General features: G+C 44.9%; 1 protein-coding gene across 1 annotated transcript; it reads left to right on the top strand.

Annotated features, from left to right (window-relative positions):
* The first annotated feature begins 4,231 nt into the window (after positions 1–4,231).
* Positions 4,232–13,768, top strand: mafk (v-maf avian musculoaponeurotic fibrosarcoma oncogene homolog K). Its single transcript, XM_070981051.1, has 3 exons — positions 4,232–4,385; positions 10,613–10,691; positions 10,777–13,768. Exons 2-3 carry the CDS (start codon positions 10,647–10,649, stop codon positions 11,212–11,214), a joined length of 483 nt encoding a protein of 160 aa, XP_070837152.1. The 5' UTR covers positions 4,232–4,385; positions 10,613–10,646; the 3' UTR covers positions 11,215–13,768.
* Positions 13,769–14,144: the final 376 nt, after the last annotated feature.

Consider the following 14,144-nt stretch of genomic DNA (forward strand, 5'->3'; position numbering starts at 1 on the left):
TAAAAGCACAAAAAGAAGAGAAATGTGATCGTACATGAAGTCAAGGTTGGACAGAGACACTTTCAAGCTTCCTTTAAATACCTTGAATGTAACAGAAGGTGGCAGCAGTCTCCACTCTGCATTGAAATGGTATTTCTTCAATGCACAGTGTGGGCTGTTTGTACCTTATCAGAGCAGGATTTTATCATCTGTGGAAATACATAAACATTAATGAAAACAAAACAAGACGTCAGTCTAAATGAAATGTTTATCTGTTATAAAACAATTACATTTCCTGATGTCAAGGACCACACGCCTGAAGAAGAGCCGCACCAAAACAAAATAAGAACAACTTCATGGTAGCTCTGCACAGCTCAGTGCGGACAGCACAAAGGTCTGAGGTGATGTTCAGCACCCCAGCAGCCACAATGACACCGTCAGACTGAACCCTAAAGGAAACAAGATGCAGATGTTTTCAGTCTTAAGTCATCAGAAAAGGTCTCGATGAGTCATTTATTCAAGTAATGCAGATGCACAGTTTTTCTGAGAAATTCAAGAATGCAATATTTCATCCCAACGACTTTTTTCACCCTGTAAAAATGTCCGTGCCTGGAGGAAAACCAAGTGGCTTTACCACCCTTCATAATGTCCATATTTAGTCCTGCCCCTGGTCAGCGGCAGCGATTTGTTCATTCCTTAAACATCGCTTAGCTCAGACAGGACTGTCAAGCACAGAAATAAGAAAGTCTCAGCTGCTGTGTTTACAAGCTGTTCTCTAAAATCCAAAGCTTTTGTTTCGCTCATGCAGTAGTTGTCAGTGCGGTGAAGCTGTCAGGCTGTAAACAGTCCACCATGGCCTGCTCCAGCTGCTGCCACCACTACTACTGTAACTCCACCATGTTCGTTTCCACGCAGCTCCAACCTGCCAGCCGGTTACGTAAAGTGTTTTCATATGAAACACATTTTGGTGAAGTCAGTGGAATGTCCAGTCAGAGCTCCAAATTAAATCTTGTGTCATCTGGGAAGTCTACAAATCTGCAAAAACAATTCTTCTACTTCTGAAATGACGTACAGGCCGCGCTGAGCCAGAGGCAGCGGTCTAATGTGTCAGGCATCCTCGCTTAGACATTCTGAACGCTGTGAGGAGACTTGGAGGAAGAAAGTGTTTTTCATCCAGTGTGATTTGTGTGTTTGGCTCGCTGGTAATGTCATTACTTCAGCTCTAAAAAAAAAAACATGCATGGTCAGTATCAGATTTTTACTCATAATTTGAGAGCATTCGCAGGAAAAAGGAGCTCTCCTTACCACAGGGGGCCTCTTTGTGCCAGATCAGATTTCTGAGTTCAGCAGTCTGAGTCAGAAAGGGGCAAGATTAGTGACTCAGTGTTACTTCCTGTAATCTAAAACGGCCTGCGAGAGCCTGGACCCCACAGCGTGCTGATCTAACGAAAAGCCCGAGCAGTCTGCCACACAGGGGCCGCTGTTTTTGTTTTGCTGGCCTCGGTGGGAGTATTTCAGGTCATCTGTGGACCCTGTTGGCGGAGGGGCAGGAAGTGGGTGCTGCTGTGGCCCTGATGGAGCAGCTGACTGATGGAAGATATCAGCGGTAGAGTTTTGTTTCTCTTTGTCGATAACTGGCTGATTCTCCACACAACATTGTTTCCACTGCGCTCATCTCATTTAATCTGCTGTAATCTCATCTCTAATTGAACATAGTGTAGTATAATCTCACTCATCTCACCTCTAATATAACCCATCCCATCTCATCTCATCTAATGCAATAATCTCTAATTTAATCTGATCTCATTTGATCTCTAACAATGTAATATCATCCTTTTTCTTTATATTCATCTCTAAATGAATCTAATCTGATAGAATCTAATCTAATGTAATATAGTTCTATTTCTTATTCACCTGTAATCCAATCTAATCTAATCCCATTTTTATCTAAACTCATTTCTAATCTCATTTGATCAAGTTTAATTTCTGCTTTAATGGAGTCTAATCTCACTATCATGTCATGCAGTCTGTGGTCTAATCTATTGCAATCCAATCTCATCCCAAATCTACTCTAATTTCGTGTAATCCCACTTGATTTGAGTATGTATTTGAGTATATTATCTAGTATTAATACCACAGGGTAGAAGTACTCCATTGAAAATAAAATAGCTGCATTTAAAATCTTACTTCAGTCAAAGTACATAAACTGCAACATCAACATACTTAAAGTGAGTGAAAATACTCATTATGCAAAATGGCCCATTTCAGAACAGTCTCTATTAATAATTTTGACTGGATTAGAATTACTGATGCATTAATGTGTAAGTGTAACCAACACTGCAGCTGATAAAGCTGGACTTAATCATAATTGATATACTGCTGCTGATCTTAATCCATAACAATATTTAGCATTTAGTTGAGTCATGTTTTATATTAAAAGCCTGAGTTTGCAGAGTAAGCAGTGACTAAAGCTCCTAAATACATGTAATGAAGTAAAAAGTACTATATTTGCTGCTACAGTGTAGAGGAGTAGAAGTATACAGTAAATACAGTACTGAGTAAATGTACTTAGCTCTGATCCACCAGTGAATCTAACATAATCTGTAATCTGTAATCCAGCTCTCTGCATCCCGTCTGGGTGGAACTGTTTCATTGTATGAAGCTGATTTGCTTTTTATCCCAAACACGCGCCAGACGGAAGAATCCAAGTCCACGTGGGATTCAGAGGAAAAGCTCCGTGTGTTGAGTCACTATCCGTAAACCATGACAGTATCCTTCATCTGCGCCAGTCTGCGGCTCTGGCACCGAGCCCAGGCGAGAGAGGTGAATTCTCAGGAGTTTAGTCAGTTTTGCTGGAAGCTGGTGTTTGTGATGTGTGAGCTCCAGTCAGCGTTCACTGAGCGTCAGTGAGAATAAAGCCTCCTGACGTTAGAGACTGCTTAACTTTGGCCTAATCAGTCACACCAGTAAACTCTAACTCCACATTTAACATTTATTGACTCATCACCAACATTTTATCTAAAGGTCAAAATGACATCAAGCATCTGAGGCAATGTTTGAGTGTGTCTCCTCTAAACACAGAAGCCATCATGGAACCAATATGATTCAGTAATGAAGCTGCTTTTGGCCCAAAATGGGAAATTAAAGCGCCTGAACTCTTTAAATTACGAGTCCCACAGCGACTGATCTGCGCTGCATCTTATCTGCACAAACCCTCCGAGATCAACAGTGAGCTGCAGAGCCAGCACTAACTGATCGTGGATGTGGCTCGTCGTAAAATACCCCAGATTCCATGTGTAATTTCATTATTCCTGCCACACAGACTCCAGATCCAGATGTTTAGCGCTGCCGTGCATGTGCTGCGAGGACGCGTTGGGATCTAAACGTTCAAATGTGCAAATTCCACACAGTCTTAGTGCTCGTCCCGCAAGAGACCTGTGGGTGTTTCACGGGATACATTTAGTCTTTGAGAATTTGCTCTAAGCTGTTGATCCAGCCTGAGAAAAGTGTGTTTTCCTCCTCTTTTTTAGCCTTGTTTGAACTGCGTAGCCCTCAGTGTTTGGAGCGTAAACACCTTTTAACAGGCACCATCTGAAGCGACCTCCACGCTGAACCCTTCTTATGTGACATAAATGAACAGGGGGGCCTGATGAGCGCCGGCCTTCAGAGGCTCCTGACTGAACCCATTTATATTGAGCGCTTAATTACGCAGAGCAACCTGTGACACCGCTGGCAGGCGCAGTTCAGATGAGAGGAACCCTGTGACTGCTCTACTACGCCACATACTTTCCTCAGGAATGGAATGCGGCCGCTGGATGGAGGGAGGGAGGAGGTCGCTGTTTTCTCTCTGTTTATGCACATTTTTTGAAAACCTTGTAGTGAGGACTTGACCATAAAAGAGTCTGCATACAGAAGGAGGAGGAGGAGGGGTGGGTGGGGGTCAGCGCACTGGGAGAGCAGCACGTTTTGGGACCCCCCCTTTTGGATCTTGAAGTGAGTTTTCCTTGAGTGCTCTTGGCTAATATTGGCAGCATGCGCTGACTTTGTGCAGATTAGTTTTGTAAAGTAAGCAAAAGCCGCCGCCAGCGGTATCTATCTTCTATTTATGGCCTTCCCCCCGCCGCCCCCCTCCCCCCCTTCCCAGACTGACGTCAGCAGAAAGTTATTTTCATGAATGGAGGGGGCGGTCACGAGGAATCGGTGACGTGAGTGCTTGCGGAAGCAGAGCGTGGAATGTTGGTACATTGTTGTTGTTTTGTAGTTAATTTCGTACGAGGATTCGCCGCTGCCCGCGCGCCCGCCGGACGCTGTTTACCGACTCTGTCAACGCTCTTCTTCGGCTGTGTCGGAAACCTACTCGGCTCGATTCTACGCATTCCGGTCCGCAGATATCCGCGTCCGCAGAGGTGAGGTGCTGCGTTTTATTTATTTATCTCTTCACTTTTTTTGGGGGGGGAAAGCTGTTTTGACATTCCGTCTCGAGACCGCTCCGGTTGTGGCGGGGACACGCGGGCGCACGCAGGCCACGCGCGGCCGTCATGTCGGAGGGGTTTTGGTCCCGGTTCTGAAAGCTGGTGTTGACTTTGTAGGTTGTTTCAGACACGTGTTGTGTTGGAGTAACATAACACAATGCTGAAAAGTGGCTTCGCAGGCTCGTCTGTAGGAAGAGGGGGAAATAAGAACAATTAATGACTCAGAATGACTTCTCATTTTGTTTCTGCTTGATTTATTTTCTCCATTTTCTTTTTTTTTTTGCCAAATTTCAGCCTCTGTCTGTTAAAATAATTGAAAGCTTAGTGGATTCATTCATCTTTTCTTAAATGCTAATAATTTTACATAAAGAGAACAGAAAAAAAACGCTTCCCGTAAGAAATACGGATATAAATCAGATGTTCCCGAAGTACATTAAAGTTAATGTTATAATGTTGCTTTATGTTGTTAAAGTTCGTGTTACAATAATAAAAAAGTCCATTATTATGATTTATTATGAGGCAAATGGTGATTTGTGTTAGTCGTTTATTCATAGGCGACTTTCTGTCTCTCGAATCAGCTTTTTTGGGGAAATGGAAGCGAAATCAACAGTTTTAACGAATCCATTGAAACATTCTCACATCCCCTTTAACGCTGGCCCGCCGACGCGGGATTTATTAAAAGCTGCCGTAACGCAGAAATAACCAGCCTTACTTCTGACATCGGAAACAACACGTGGTGCGCATTTTCGACATGTGGGACAAAGGGCACGACGTGAAGTGAGACCACCGGGGCTGACTGGCCCCCACAGGAGAAACAAACAGTCACCGAGCAGCGGGAGGAGCGCATATTTCCACAAACCATAAATCACCCTGGAAGAGAAAAGGCTTTGACTTATCTGTCCGATTAGCTATCACCTGTGGTGGAGATAAATCTTGACTTGGGTAAAGAAAAGGAAGCTGTGTCCTGCGTGTCCAACAGATTCATTTTATTCTAATGCCATGATAATAACAGTTAGATCAGACACGCTGCAGCTTGGCTCTTTAGCTTGTTTTTCCTTTACGGGGCAGCTTGCACTTGTGACCTTTTAAGGCCTTTGTGATCAATATATGGAAAATATTTGTCTTGTTTCACTTCGGCGGGCACGCAGGTTTGCGCTGAGGGGCTTTTCTGTCGTTTGCGGAGGGTGCGCAGCTGTCTGCCGCTTTCACAGGGGCGGTGGGAGCGGGCGCACTCCTCTGTCATGAGGTTAACATGTGGTCCAGTCACAGAAGTGATGATGTCTTCTCTGGATGGAGAAGTATCAGCGGCTGACTCATTTCACCACCGCAGCCTGTGACAGTGACAAGGCACGTCGGGCGAAATTCCCCCAGAAAGCACAGGACCCGGTTTAATGGTCACCAGATCTGGACAGTTTCTGGTTTCGCTGGCCAGTCGCGATGGATGAAAGCTGCGCAGAATGCAAAGCGTTTTTCTGCGGCGGAGGATTGTGAAAGTAAAATAGCTGTGGTTACTGATGCGATGACTCACGTTCGCTGTGATGTGTTTTGCTCCTCTTACTGGAAAAAATATGTCGAGTTTTGATTATTGGCTTTGGGAGCCAGTGATTTTTTTTTTTTTAACCCACAGCTGAACATGCATGACAGGGAACAGCAGACGGATGCGTGAACAGGCCCGGGGTGCATCCGTCCAAAGTGACCCCCTGACAGTCACCCAGTGTGTCACACAGCCCACCCTCCCTCATTTGCATCCAGCCTTTTTTTTCTGTCAGAATGACCAAATCTGAGCCAGCTACTGTCACCTCATTATGGTCAGAGGTGTGGCGAGCTCACTCCTTTATTTATCCTCTTGTGGGATTGTGTTATTGGGAATTCCTTGCTGGTTCTCGATGGGGCTGACTTGCCATTTCCACTGCTGATCTTTTCCCTTCACAACTTCCCGATTCCATCCACCATGACTCAAGCTGCATGTTTGCAGCGAGACAAACAAACACTGAAGCTCCATAGCTTTCAAAGGCGTATGTTTTGCTGTCTCATCATGCCTGGCATCGAGCCAGTGTCTCAGCCAGCTGAAATCTGGACAGTATTGGGTTATGAAGTGAAGAGCCGTGCTGTGTTTTGGTGTGTCTTGTTTGAGGGAGATGTGATTTATGCTTTAGTGGGAAACAGAATGTGCTTCGTATTATTGGTTCCCAGGTAATAAACAGTTGGACAGGTATGCCCTTGTTTTTTTTTTTTCTTTGCATTCTTGACATTTCTTAGAATCCCAGGGTCCCTGGTGGGGAGAAAATCTTCGCTCAGATATCCGGCGACCTCTCCTCCTTTTCCGCACAAACGTTCCGGTGGTCACGCCAACCGTTTCCAAGGCTCTCTGTACTTTTCCTTCCTCCCCGTGAAACAACGGGATTTTCCAGGAAACGTCAGATCGGGAGGGTGTGATTCCCTGCCGCTGGTCGTCGCTTTTACCAGTAAACAGCATGACTCACCGCTCAGCTATGCTCTCCATTTCCTTCACATAATATCCCACCAAATGTGCTGCGCTGGAGAAAGAGCAGAGCGCCGGGCGCACCAGTCTGCGGAGAACTCTCTCCACCTCCCTGAGAAAAATGCAAGAAAAGCAAGAGCTGGCTCAGAGGAGGGCATCGGGCTGTCGAAGGGAGCAACAAGTCCACTCTGTGCTTCACCCACTCCCAAATTATATCAAAAATAGAAGAAAAACAAAGTCCAGACAAGCCAACTCCGCATTTGTCACTGGAGCGTGAGCGCACAAGTCTTTGATATGCTGTTTATTTTAGGAGAAGCCGGGGCCCCGCAGTTACCTGCTGTAACCAAAGCGCAGCCTTGAACTTGACCAGATGTCTGCCTTTAAAAACATAAACATCAGTGAACAAATGGCACATGGGTGTATTTAACGGACTCCTCTCACGTACAGACGCCGTGATATCAGCGCTCTTTTAGCTCAGGCTGATCTGAGCGCACGTAAAACCGAGTCTCTGCCTCTGTTTTTCAGGCGCTCTCTAAAATAGTCTTGAAAGGGTCAGCTCATCTTCAAAGCCGTGTGTACACCCAAAGAACAAAGTCGATTTTTTTGACCAGAAAACATTCTGCTTTCCACATCAAATGAGACACTGGCTTGACAAACAGCCGTAGACATGAAACATGTGTGTGGAGCGTTAGTCGTGGACAGTTGGTCCAGGAGTGACTCTCATGTCATCCCTTGGCTCTAATCTGCATCGTTAGGTCATAAATTGTTGATAACGTTGTTCCTGAGTAAACTTCTGGCTATCAGTCATCCAATGATCTAATTGAGGAATGAATATTCTACTCTGCTGTGTGAGACGTTGAAATTAGAGATCAGCCTTTTTGCTTTGGCGCAGATGAAGGCAGTGAACTCCTGACTTCCACACGTGTGCACGCGGGCTGCCTTTCATTTGTTTGGGCAAGAAAAAGACGCGAGACTCTTCTGAATTCCAGACATTTTGTGAATTTTGCAGCCGTTGTTTAACAAGTGGGATTGTCTGAACCCCACCCCCATCGCTGAGTGCATGGCAGGACATATTGAGACTGAGACTGAGTCCCCCCCCAGTCCAGATCTGCCTGAGTCGTGCATGTGAGGGTTTGCACATGTGTGTTCACTCAGGAATGTGGTTTTTGTTCTTCGCCCGCCATCTGTGGCTCTTCTTTGAGGTATTTTCCCAGAGTCCTTTTCTTACTGTTATGAAAAACCTAATACAACTTGTTTTCTTGACTATGGCGAGGAGCCACGGCTTGTTGTGAAACATGCCTGTCTCGTCTCTGTGGCAAAAATCACAAAGCTTGGATTTGGCCGTGTGATATAATGGCTGTTTTTCTTCTAAGGAAACGTTGCCGTCTTGATCAGGAAAGCCTTGTCCCTCCGCGAGTTGCAAAAACATAAGCACATGCCCAAAGAATTTGAGGGAAACAACCTGGCCTCTTGGTTTAAGCTGGAGGCCTCCTGCATGAAAAAAAGGGAGGCCCCAGACCACTTTTCCATGATCTTTGTAAGGAATCAACCCAGGGACCCCCCTCTGACGCAACACCACTTAAATTAGGCTATTTAGGCCAACTTGCTGTCGAGGAACGACGTGTTTTAGTCCTTCATCTTCATTTGGTGCTGCTCAAATCTCAATTATGCAACTCTGTGCAACGTGTTTTGCAGAATGAATGACCTCAGATAGCAGCAGCTGGGAGTTTATGTGCCTCTGGATTTAGCCGTTTGGTCTGTACATGTATTTTTCATTTGTTTTTGTCCATGTCAGGATTCTTTGAGGTTCATCTGCTGGTGACAAAAACACAAAAGCACATTCTGTAGACGGCTATTATAAGAGCAATGACTAATGTTCAGGTCCCACCAAAGCCAGAGAGTAACAAGGCTGTTTTTCACGTCCACTGCGCTATTTCTTGCAGTGTGCAGCCGTAAATCAAAGTCCTGCATTAGTAATGTAGCCTGAACATGTGAAAATGTGCTAAACATCCCCAAAAGAACAGCCACACCCAGGCTATGTTCTCCCATTGAAAGCTGCAGCACAGGGCTGTGGAGAATATTTGCCCTCTCGCTGAGCTATCACTTATCGCGTGCTCACTTAAATTGTTTAGTTGGCAGAAATTTGTGTCAGCACTGTGAGCTAAATATATCCAGCAGAGTTAAATAAGGGCATAGAGCAGCTCAGGAAAGCCCAGTGTAAGAGGATCCAACCAGCGAGACACGGCTCTAAATCGATAGACTACATTGTCTCACAGCAAAAATACTTCAGTGACTATAAAGGAAACTATTTCTCTGTGACACTCTATCTCCAGGAATTTTCCACATGCGTATCTACTGCCCTGTAAAGTTCAGCATAACTGTAAATGTTATGCTGATGTGAGGGTCTGTTTTAATGTGTGCTGAGGAGGCAGAGTGGACTGACTGTGTCCCTGTAGACCCAGAGACATCAGATCAGAGGAATAAAGAGTCCACACAGGACTGGATTGAAGTGAAGGGACGGGATAAAGCGGAATCTCGCAGATGAACTGAGGACACGAGTTATCAGCACAAGTCAGTGCTTCTGATTTCCTACTATGTGCAGGCTGTGTTGCGGTTATGAATGAGGCTTGTTTACCCTTTGGGTGACCATGTGACTCTCACTCCCACGCCCATTTGCAGGGCGTTTCCATGGCAGCAGGCGAGCATGGAAGTCAGGCTGGTCCACAGGTCCTGAAATGGAGCCTTGGGGGGATGTGAGCCTCTCACGGGACCTCAGCTCAGCGCTCTCGCTTGTTTCAGCCGTGTGTGTCAGTGTGAGGAGCACAGGCAGGCTTTTCTCTAAACGCAGCGGAGAGCTTGAATGCAAAGCTCGGCGAGGAGAGAGAGAGACTGGCTGCCTGTTTCTAATCTTGCTTGGTCTAGTGAACTACATTGTAAAGGCCCTCCTTCTGAGCAAGTAAATATAGGCCCTCCAGTGTGGGGGTTTCATGGTGTCATGCTGCCCTCTGCTGGCATCTGAGGCTCTAACACGCAAACACAAATATTGACACAGGGCATAACTCTGGCGTGTTGTTGTGATGACTTAAAGTGGATTTACAGGGAGGAGTGCCAATAGTATGACATGCTCAGTGTCTGTAAGGTACAGAAATATGTATTAGAGGCAGAAGTCTTCATACTTCATTACTCACTACTGTATTCAAATTCCAGTAAAATAAGCAAAAATGTATTTAAAATATCACAATTAAAAGTACTAAGTCTGCAGCAGTGCTATATTATGACATGTTATACTAATATTACTGATGCATGAAGCTCTAAGTAGCATTTTAATGTTGTGGCTGGTTGAAAGGGAGCGGATTTAAACTATCCTCAACTTTTGGGAGATTCATCTTTAATGCATCATATTTTAAAAACTGATGTGTAAAATCTTAATCTGTAAAGTAACAAGTAGCTAAAGGTGTCAAATAAATATTGTGGCTTGAGTATATAATGGACAGTGCAAGTACTTGAAATTGTGCTTAAACCTGCAGTGCAGAGCGTTTGTCTCCCCCTTCTGGCAGTGAGAGGAATCACACAAACACTGTTGAAAGTTCTTGTGCACTTTGTTGCTTTGCACCAGTGATAATGTTTTTTCAATTAATTTAAGATTTAACAATATTTCCCCTTTTTTTGTCCCTCCTAGTGAGTCTTCTGTGAGATTCTAGCCAGTTGTCTGCATGCAGGGAATGACGACTCATTTTAAGACGAGCAAAGCTTTAAAGGTAAGCGTGACACGTCTGAGAGGTGATTGGTTGGACTCGTATCCAGATGTGTTGCTGTTCCTCATCCACTGCTCGTGTCCCGCAGGTCAAGAGGGAGACTGGCGAGAATGCCCCGGCGCTCAGCGACGATGAGCTGGTGGCTATGTCTGTGCGGGAGCTCAACCAGCACCTGCGGGGGCTGACCAAGGAGGATGTCGTGCGGTTGAAGCAGCGGCGGCGGACCCTGAAGAACCGGGGCTACGCCGCCAGCTGCCGCATCAAACGCGTCACCCAGAAGGAGGAGCTGGAGAGACAGAAGATAGAGCTGCAGCAGGAGGTGGACAAGCTGGCCCGCGAGAATGCCAGCATGAGGCTGGAGCTGGACGCCCTGCGGGCCAAGTACGAGGCCCTGCAGTGCTTCGCCCGGACTGTGACCCGCGGGCCCCTCTCGCCGGGTAAGGTGGCCACCACCAGTGTCATCACCATCGTCAAGTCCGCCAACCACAACAACTCCAGCCCGACCCCGTTCTCAGCTCCCTCCTAGTGTTGACAGGACTGGGCTCTCCGTCTCCTGCCTGGTCCGTCCTGGTTCTGACCCAGCCTGAACCCACTCATCCTGCGCTGAGAGGACGCTCAGTGGTTAGACTGAGGGATGGAATGGGGTTGCAAGCTCTATGTGATGTTATGCTGCATTCACGACTCTATCTCCCTCCGCCTGTCTGTCTTACACGATCTATGTTGTCTGTGCACTGTGCAAACCCTCCCTTCCCTCCCCTGACCCCCAGCACCGGCAAGGTATTGGACCTCAGTGACCCTTCCTCCGTGACTGATAGCAGAGATTTGCTTTTACTCCAGTGTGAAACGTATTTGCCTTTCTGTGGCAGCACTGGCCTAGGACAGCTCTTACGCTTCACCAGATTTAAGATTCAATGCCAAATCACATTTTATCTACATAGAAGGGTCTCAATGCAAATTGAGCCTTTGAAGCTGTTGCCTTAAAAGGATCCGCAAGTGATCAATACAAATTATTATGTAACACATGTAGTTTAACACAAAGGATTTAGCGTTCCAGCTTTGAGGTTACCAGTGGTCTCCAACCAGTTGCCTTCAAGTGCCAGCCAAACACAACAACAGATGTTTTCACTGATTACTTCCTCTTCTCTTTTGGAGCGTGATAAGCAATGACATCACCTGTTGTAGTGTTCGGTTGGAGTGAAAACCTGCCAACACGTGGCTCTCTGTGGCCCCTTTGGAGAGCACTGCATTATGCAGTTTGATACCTGACAAATGTTTAGCTGAAGGGCTCTGCTTGTTTATAGTTCTGTCTTGGTTATGCAGAGTTTTTACTTGGTGGTCGGTCACGCCAAACAGCTGTTTTAATATTTAGGATTTGATACTAGAGAGGAGCAGTCAGGACACTCCAGTAAAGGCTTCCACACATATGCTGATGGTGGTCTAATGTGGCAGTTCTGAAGCAACATTTTTCATTTGAAAATCAAGCCATCAGGCCAGAATTTGTATGCAAGCCCTTGCTGGACGATATTGACTCATGCTATAAAATATTATCAAAGATGGCAGCATGTGCCTTTTTCCCCCCTTCTATTGGCAATTCATCCATGGAAGGCCTGACGTGTGCTCATGTTTGGTTGAGAAATTATTGAATTTGTCAGTGGGGCTGAAAAATGTTGTGCAGCCATGTTGCTGAAGACATTGGAGGGTGCTGTGCAGGTGCTGCAAGTGATTCTGTTTGCTTCTTTGTGGCCCTTTTGACTCGAGAAAGTACTCAAAGTTTATGCTTCTAATAATTTGAGATGCAAAAGAAGTGAATACTCGTTTTCCGCGGATGGGAAATGCCATTTGTTTAAAAAGGTAGATTAGGGGAAAGTAAAATGTAAAATTGGAAAGTGATTAAGGAGCATTTTGGGCCGGATTTGTTTGGACTCGACATTGCCCATTGTCTGTCATTATACAGCACTTAAAGCACACTGTTTAGATACAGTATAATAGAAAATAATTCACAGGAAAACTGCTTCCTAGAATAGGAAAAGATGACAGAAACTGTTCTTGCATTTCTTTAGTTACTTGGGCTTAACTGCATGACGGCATGTGGTGTGACCACCTCCTGCACAGGCCTGACGTAACGAAGAATGGTGTACTCTCTGATATGTATGCCGCAGCACTGATTGGTTGTGCCTCTTTCTTATATATGCCACTCTTTGGTAGGTAATCCATATTGGATATAGTGATAATGAGAGAGGTCCTTACAAGTGAGATGCAATTCAACTTACTTCCTGTATATTACAGATTACCGAAATGACGAAGCTCCCACTGCCTCCGTTGTCACTTTACATTGAGAACTCCGTCCAAACAGAAATCATTCCTACTGCTGGGTCACGAGAAGTGCTGCTGCTGGTGTTGGTAACTCTGAAACAGTAGCTCTTTACCTTGCTTTTGACACACTCTTCTGCAAGAGAACTCCTGACGCCCATCTCTAGAAACAGCGGTGTCATGACAAGTAAATGCAGTTAAAATCCTCCTGTTGTACATTTTGAGATATTTAAATATGAAATTCACTTGAAATCAAGCCGTTCTTACCGAGGATCCATTCCTAATTTGGAGTGAAGTCGATAGAGATTGCTCATGTCAGGATTTTCTCTTGGCTAAGAGGACATGACTGTTCTTCCCCTGTTCCATAGCTGCAAAGAACAGTATGGGGAACTTTGCTGCTGTACAACCTGCTGTGATTTTTAAGCAGGGGCATTGCTGTGTTCTTACTCTCATTTTGTATTTTCACTTGGTTTCTATGTTGTTACATCCTATGTCCTCTTTCTGATACTTAGTTTTATATGCATATACAGTATATAAATATATATATATATATATATTACATATTTTTCTATATTTATGTCTTTGCTATCCTGGGAGTGGTGTGATTATATAATCAATCTTTAAACTCTAATTATGTCGATGCTGACCCTTTTCTGAAAAAGTTGTATTCACATTTACAATGAGACAACTATTCACATAACTTAAGGCTCTTTGTCAGTATTTATACCCCATGAATTAGTTCTTCTCAGCATATTCACTTTTAGTCAAATTCACAAATTGGACAGACTGTGACTCGGGTTACACACAGGCTGCAGCTAATTATCGCTAACAGTCAAGAATGAACTGTTTAAAAACAGTGAAATGACATCCTGACTACAGGTTCACATCATTAGTAAAGACTCAGGTTTACTTCATAACTTGTAAATCTGTTCTAGCATTTCAACGACACAACAGGCACAAATTAAAAAAATAACTAGGTGAGAGGCTGGAAGTCAAACCATCTATGCAAAAGACAGCTGATTCGACATAATGTCTGCACCATTTGGCTGGAGATTTGTGCCAATCATTTACTTTAACACAGAAATCAATGATCTGAAATATGCAAAACAATTGCACATAATTCAGCACAAGAGCCCACTGATCCGA

The sequence above is a fragment of the Chaetodon trifascialis genome, chromosome 15 (assembly GCF_039877785.1).
Source record: "Chaetodon trifascialis isolate fChaTrf1 chromosome 15, fChaTrf1.hap1, whole genome shotgun sequence".
Classification (NCBI taxonomy): Eukaryota; Metazoa; Chordata; class Actinopteri; order Chaetodontiformes; family Chaetodontidae; genus Chaetodon; species Chaetodon trifascialis.